At 42.6% G+C, this 7,630-nt stretch overlaps 2 protein-coding genes across 2 annotated transcripts; both read left to right on the forward strand.

Moving 5' to 3' along the window:
* Positions 1-1,597: 1,597 nt before the first annotated feature.
* SS1G_11812 (conserved hypothetical protein) lies at positions 1,598-3,917 on the forward strand (the record flags this gene model as incomplete). Its single annotated transcript, XM_001586733.1, has 4 exons — positions 1,598-1,651; positions 2,151-3,056; positions 3,120-3,318; positions 3,370-3,917. The coding sequence occupies 4 exons, from the start codon at positions 1,598-1,600 to the stop codon at positions 3,915-3,917; spliced, it is 1,707 nt and encodes a 568-aa protein (XP_001586783.1).
* A 1,208-nt stretch (positions 3,918-5,125) lies between these two features.
* SS1G_11813 (hypothetical protein) lies at positions 5,126-7,372 on the forward strand (the record flags this gene model as incomplete). The annotated part of the gene is made up of 1 exon (XM_001586734.1): positions 5,126-7,372. The coding sequence occupies one exon, from the start codon at positions 5,126-5,128 to the stop codon at positions 7,370-7,372; it is 2,247 nt and encodes a 748-aa protein (XP_001586784.1).
* Between the last annotated feature and the right edge of the window lie 258 nt (positions 7,373-7,630).

Raw genomic sequence — 7,630 nt, forward strand, 5'->3', positions numbered from 1 at the left:
AACCGTTAATGAACTTATTCAAGAATTGATCAATATTTTTCTATAATTCTATAATTCAATGTATTTAGTCTAAGCCCTATAATCCTAATCCTATTAAAATACATTCAAAGTCCTCAATTAACAAACTCAACAACGTCAACTCAGGTCGGTACACTCAAGGTTCAAGGTACCAAGTTTCTCCTATCAAGAGCGTAAATGTACAATCTTATTACCTCGGGGATCTCTTCCGAAAGATCAATAAAAGCAATAAGCGGTGGGTCCCCTTTCGAATTTCTAGCAGGTTTCAACCTCTTTTCCTCGATATCTTATTCGCTTTTCTCCTCGAGTCCCCTCCTCTTTCTGAACATTTTCTCTTTCGCCCCATGTACATACATGTGTGTACATGTTCTTATTGCGGGTTACTTTAAAAGTTATCCCGTCCGCTGAGTCCCAGGGTTCATGAAAACCTTCATCGGCAAATGAGAGCACAGAGGAGAGCAAAAGGAAAAGTGACAGTGACTCGAAAAGTGGTCCATGAAAAAGAAAAGGATGTGCTCCGTGGACATAGCAGTGCTCAGCACACATCTAAGAAATACTCCCAACACACCCTCGGTACATCCATAATCAGCCCAAGTAGTATTAGCGTAATTTAGCGAAGCTAATATAGGTAAGGTCTCCTTTCCAGCAAAGACCTTTTTACATAACTAGAGTATTTAACATGACTTCTATCACATCTTCTAACCTAAAAGAAATCCCCACTTCCATGTTGTTCGCCAGGATCCTGGATTAGATTGGGCTTTTTGCTAATAGTGTTGCCATTGTACTATACCTACTAGTACTAGCAGCCTTCTTCCTACCTTGGTAAATCAACAGTTCTTTTGACTTTGAGTAATATCTCGTACAGAGTACGGAGTACAGAGTTCATTCTATCATTTTAGCACCCCTTCTCATCTCACCTCGTACCGCGCTACATCCACATTTGCCCTAGACTTTGCGAGTTACAATGTCACACCTGGTTTGAAAAATAAGGGCAGCCGCACCAGACACACACGCAAGAAACCTTCTCCCTCTCTTCTTTTCTTCTCTTGTTCCTCGAGTTCTAGATTCTGGACAGCCAGACGAGCCAGACCTTCTTCATATCTTGAAAATCTTCCCGTTCTAGATTGTGTGTCCCTTCATTACTATACTTGTAAGTCGTTATCCGATACAGCGATACCCATACCCGTACCCCATCCCGGAAAACATGATTGATTATCATCTTATCATGATTAAATCTCGTTTCTCGTTTCTTGAATCTCCAATAATCCTTACGGGATTTTCCAAATGATTTCCCGTTAACCGTGTGTTCGTTGTTCCCAGGGCCTATCGATCTACATACCTACCGACCTACAGTTAAGGCAACTCTTTTTTTTTCGACCGAAGACAGAACGGCCCGTGCATCTGCAAAAGGTCATTTGTACTACCAAGTACTTTTCGATCATCGTCCCTTTTTTTCCCTCGCGTCCCATCTATATAGAGGTTTATCCTCGACATTATCGTCGACAAATCAGGTCACTTTGGGGGGAGGAAATAATATCTTCAAATATCACTGTCATCGGACAGGTTTCCGCGCGACATGATGGAGAAAGGTGGAGATATGGCTGGTCCTTCCGCCAATAATTCGAGCGACTTTGTAAGTACTACTCCTACTCTGTCCCTTATCGCGACTTGATGGCGCATTATCAAAAACATCTTCAATTGCTAACATATTCTCCCAGGTTCGGAAATTATATAAGTGAGAGAATACCCCTTCAGGTGTCCCGATTGGACAATTGTTTATGCGACACGCCGCTGATCTGCCAACCCTTTAGAATGCTCGAAGATCCATCGTATGAAAGTATAGTACGGTGGGGTGAAGGAGGAGAGAGTTTTGTGGTTCTCGAAGTACGTCTTTAGATTGGAAATCGGATGTGGTGCATCGTTAACATCAAGAAATAGAACGAGAAGTTTACCAAACAAATCCTCCCGAAGCACTTCAAACACAGCAACTTTGCTAGTTTTGTCAGGCAACTCAACAAATATGATTTCCACAAGGTCCGACAAAATAACGAAGACAACACAGCATCTCCATATGGGCAAAATGTTCGTGGTATTTTCCAGATGTACAAGACAACATGCTAATTGACTTTTAGGCTTGGGAATTCAAACATCCCGAATTTCAAGCGAATAAAAAGGATTCACTAGATAATATCAGACGAAAGGCTCCAGCTCCAAGGAAGGCTGCTCCAAGTAATGAAGAGCCATATCCAGCCCATGCTCAACAGCAAATGGATCTCCTTGGTAACCAACTCGCGGCCACTCAACAACAATTACAAGGTCTATCTCGCAGTTACCAAGATCTAGCACAGCTTAATTTAATGTTATTGCAACAAGTTGTTGACTCTCAAAAGTTTATCAAAAACCACGAGGGAGTTATGCGTGGCTTGGTCGGACATCTATTCAATCAGGATACACAACGACGAAACGGTCGGCCTGGGGGACTTTCGAATGGTGCTGGGCCCAACATGCTGGGTCGACAAACGGAGGATGATCATCCATCGACACCGTTACTTCAAGCTCAAAACCTTCTAGGACAACTATCTGCTGAAAATTATCCAAGTAAGGAATTGGAACAAATGAGTCATGATTATCATCTACGAACAGATTACTCTACTCCCCCGAATGATCCAGGAGGACTTGTTTCAATGCCCACAATTTCTGAGTCGGTAACTGCCCCAGCGGGCTATTCTATGGACAAATCAGAACTGGATAACTTGGTTTATCCCGTTGGTGCTATAGTTGGCATTGATCCAATTGATCAACAGCATGTCAACAATATCCCGTATGCACTTCCACCTTCGGGCTTAATGCCGCGGGACAGCATTCCTCCAGCCGAACTAATGCCCCAGCCTTCACGTACACCCGGTCCACGTAAGAAGGGTTCGGTGTCGATTTGGGGCGACCGGAAGCCCAGGATTTTACTGGTTGAGGATGATCAGGTGTGCGCACGAATTGGAACAAAATTCCTCCAATCTTTTGAGTGTGGTGTTGATATTGCTGTAAGTCCCTATGCCCTCTCTTGTGAAAGTTGATTGTGCATCTTGAGCTTACACTCTCAACAGCGTAATGGACTCGAGGCAGTAAGCAAAATTAATCAAGGTGAGGATAACCATTTTGATCTCATTTTGATGGATATTATTATGCCTCACCTCGATGGTGTTTCTGCAACTGTCTGCATAAGAGAAATGCGTGCAAATCTTCCTATCATTGCAATGACATCCAATATTCGAACTGATGATATCGAGATGTACTTCCGTTATGGTAAGTTATATTACACAAGCACTTATTCTTTGAAAATATTGACTTAGTTAGGTATGAATGACGTCTTACCCAAGCCTTTTACGAAAGAGGGTATGATGAAAGCACTTGAGAAACACTTGGGTCATTTCAAAAAGAAAGCATCTACTCTTGGCTTCTCAAGCCCCGGACAAATGTCACATCCGGGAGCTTTTGTCACACCAACCCAATCGCATCCTCCATTAGGTTTAAACATGGGACAATTGACCGCGGCCCAATCGATAGTAGATGATTCAGCTTCTGGAAAGTCGCCTCAAACTGCTACATCTTGGCAGTCACCTATCCAATTACCAGGAGGATCTCCTGTTGTAACCTCTGCTCCAAATAGTTACATGCAACCTACCATGCATTCCACTAATGGCATGAGAGACCCATCTTATTCGGTGACCCCAACCCACCCTCACCCTCAATCTGGTTTTCCTCCGCCTCTTTCGGGTCTAGGTAACCAGAGACCTCCACATAGGAGAGGTATATCCGATATGAGTGGTGGCAGCACGCCAGATGGTAATCCCGATCAAAAACGTCAGAGAATGTATGCTCCCTCTGGGAACTACCAGCAATGATGGAGCAAACCTTAAGTCACCGATCTATCTTCCACCATGCCGAGACAATGGCTCTAGAGAACTCGTCAATTTTAATCAGCCCTAAATAACTCTTGGTGCAAGATCGTTCAACTGAAGATGCGCTCGACTTACCTCTTTCGGTGCTACATGATTCTACTCAGTATCTTATCCGACGAATCAATTTCCAATCATTTTGCATTCTGCCGCTATCAACTTCATTTATCTTTAATTTGTATATTTTTTCTTTCCTGTCACATGTTTAGACTTGGATGTCTAGTCGCTACTGGACAAGCGTCTTCTTGGACATCAAAAGCTCAGATATTGGCGTCTTTTATAGTTCTTCGCATGATAGGATGGCTTGCGAGAATGATACCCCGGCAGTCCATGAAGGTATCTTGGTGTTAAGTGATAGAATTAGTAGATGCGAATCATGGCATGGATTGATCTGGGATGGGGCGCATATATGGACAAAGGGACGGCCGGGAAATTATGAATGTCGACAGATGTCTGATCCAATGTTCAGACAATCCAGCTTGGAGCTGGATTTGCTGAAAATGAAAAGTTGGTAAAAGGAAAGGTAGTTGAGCTAGGATTGTAAGGATTTGTATCCATTCAAGCAAGGTAGAAAAAAATTGAAAATTTGAACAATCATACTGATACTTTTATGAGATGCAAAAAATGACTGTGCATGAGGGGATGAAGCTGACTCTTATATACACTTGTAAACGATAAGAAATCTAGATCGTCAGCCCACTTGAAGGTCTAGATTCTGAGAGACTCAGATATTGTATGCAGTGAGCCTTTGAGGAAGCGAAACGAGGCGAGAAAAGGCGAGAAAAGGCCAGGCAAGGCTAGGCAAGGCTGAAATGTGCGAAATATCTATGCTGTACTAGGATTAATCTACGGGTGGCTGCAACCCCACTACGAAGGAAGTAGGAACTTGAAAAATAATGAATAGTAAAGGAAAGGCTGTAAGTGACTCAACAACCGAATAATAGATACAGTATTTGGCCCCTCGATTTCTTCAATCTTGGATTTATATCTGCGAATTCAATCCCGAAGATTTGTTGAAAGTACCTTTTATTGAGAGGACTGGATTATTATTACAATTTCGTTTCGCTAAGAAACATATAATTCGGGCTCCTCGTACTATCCCGCACACAGAGAGACTTTCACTTCCCAAAAATTAAGTAGACGAATAAACGAATATGGCACAATCACATCCCTCGAAACCCGCCAAAAATGCCCCCGGAGCAGGAGGAAAAGGAGCGCAAGGAGGAGCAAAGGGAAAAAAGAGTGCTGCTGCAGGTGGAGGAGGAAAGAAGGAGGATGACAGGGACGAAACTTTGCAGGCCGTAGTACTTGCAGATTCCTTTGAAACAAGATTTAATCCTTTTACATTGGAGACACCAAGGTGTCTACTACCTCTCGCAAACACCCCTCTCATCGAATACACCCTCGAATTTCTCGCCATGTCCGGCGTCGCAGATATATATATATACTGTGGAGCTCATACTGAAGCTGTTGAAGAATATCTTCAAAAGTCCAAATGGGATCCACAATACTCGCCCTCGTCACCTTTTAGCAAACTCATGATGGTTAAAACTACAGCTCACTCGGTTGGCGATGCGATGCGGGATTTAGATGCGCGGAACTGGATTACTGGGGATTTCCTCTTGGTTCATGGAGATTTGGTTTCGAATTTACCGATTGATGCTGCGCTGGCTGCACATAGAGCGAGGAGATATGCGAATAAGAATGCTATTATGACTATGGTCTTAAGGTCGGCTGGATTGGGAGAACATAGGACAAAGTCGAATGGTATTACACCGGTATTTGTCTTGGATCCTACAAAAAATCGATGTCTTCATTATGAGGAGATGAACCCTCTTCAATCAAATAAATATCTCAGTCTCGATCCAGATTTACTTTCAGAAAGTTCCGAAATAGAGATTCGAACAGATTTTATTGATTGTGGTATCGATATTTGTACACCGGATGTACTTGCGTTATGGGCTGAATCTTTCGATTACGAGGTTCCTAGGCGACATTTCTTACATGGTGTATTGAAAGATTATGAGTTGAATGGAAAAACTATCCATACCGAAATTGTGACGGATCATTATGCAGCTCGAGCATTTAATCTACAAGCATATGAATCTATAACCAAAGATGTTCTAGGAAGATGGACATATCCTCTTGTTCCAGATAGCAATTTAGTTGCAGGACAAACATATAAATTTCAGCGAGGTGGATTTTGCAAAGAAAATGGGGTTATACTGGCTCGAACATGTAAGATTGGTAAGAGGACAGTATTGGGAGCAGGTACTAGTGTAGGAGATGGTTCTACGATTATCAACAGTACTATTGGTAGAGGGTGTCGAATTGGAAAGAATGTCACGATCCAGAATGCTTATATTTGGGATGATGTAAAGATTGGTGATGGAACATCTGTGGCTATGTCAATTATTGCCAATAATGTTTTGGTTGGGCAAAAATGCAAGATCAGTGAAGGATCACTTCTTTCATTTGGTGTGAGAATAGCTGATGGTATGGAAATCACTAAAGGCGCACGAATTACGACGGGAAAGACGGCAAAGGATGACGGAGATACACCAGTAGCTCTTCCAACGGATCCAAAAATCGTTGGGGAAGGTGGAGAAGGTTATGAATTTATCGACGACGAAGAATTCGAAGATGAAGAATCTAGTGCCTTTCATTCTAGTCTCATATACTCAACTCAACATCTCAATATTTCTAGCGAATCCATCTCTACCATCTCATCCGAGGTATCAGCTGGCGAAGTCGATACTCGATCCCGTCATTCCAGTTTCGCAGGTTCGGTTTCTGATGATGAACATGGACATGGTTCTTCGGAATCTTTCCACCATGATGCTGTTCAAGGACTCCTTGATACATTGAGAGAGAATGGTGATTTCGATGGTGCGAAACTGGAATTTATGGGACTAAGACTTAGTAATGATGCAGATGATTATCAAATCCGTCGAGCGATCGCAGCAGCCTTTACAAAATTCATCGCGGAATTAGTAACGGCCGGTATCAAAAATGCAAGTGAAGCAACACTACAAGCATTAAATGTAGCAGGGGCACAAAAATTCTTAGAAGAGGTCGCTATTGGGATTGAAAAGGATGAGGGAGGCATGAAAGAGTTTTTGGTTTGTTTACAGAAGGGATTGGTGGGAAAACAAAATGCGGCACCAGTTATGGCGGCGCTGTGTCAGAAACTTTATGAGAGGGATGTGGTGTCTGAAGAGGCGATTTTGGGATGGTGGGAAGATGCTGAGGGCGAGGATGGTGGGAAGGCTGAGGATGCGGAGATGAAGAAGGTTAGGGAGAAGACGGGCGTTTTTGTTGAGTGGTTGAGAGAGGCGGAGAGTGAGGAGAGTAGTGAGGAGGAGGAGAGTGAGGAGGAGGAGGAGGAGGATAGTGATTAAAGGGAAGGGTGATGGGAGGGGGGTAGATGGAAGTAGATGGGGCGTTGGATGTAAATTTTTATATCGTAGGTAGTAGTACACCAATGATTTATACTAAATTAGATTTTAGAGAATAAAAGTATGAATAAAATGAAATAAAATCAAGTTGTATAAGTAATATCAAGGTTGAGAAATAAGAATTCTGAAGTCTGAGACTTACCAAGATAGATAATATTAATAAGAGTTTGGCAGACGAGATAGACGAGGTGTGTAAAGTTA

This window comes from Sclerotinia sclerotiorum, genomic scaffold (assembly GCF_000146945.2).
Source record: "Sclerotinia sclerotiorum 1980 UF-70 scaffold_20 genomic scaffold, whole genome shotgun sequence".
Taxonomy (NCBI): domain Eukaryota; kingdom Fungi; phylum Ascomycota; class Leotiomycetes; order Helotiales; family Sclerotiniaceae; genus Sclerotinia; species Sclerotinia sclerotiorum.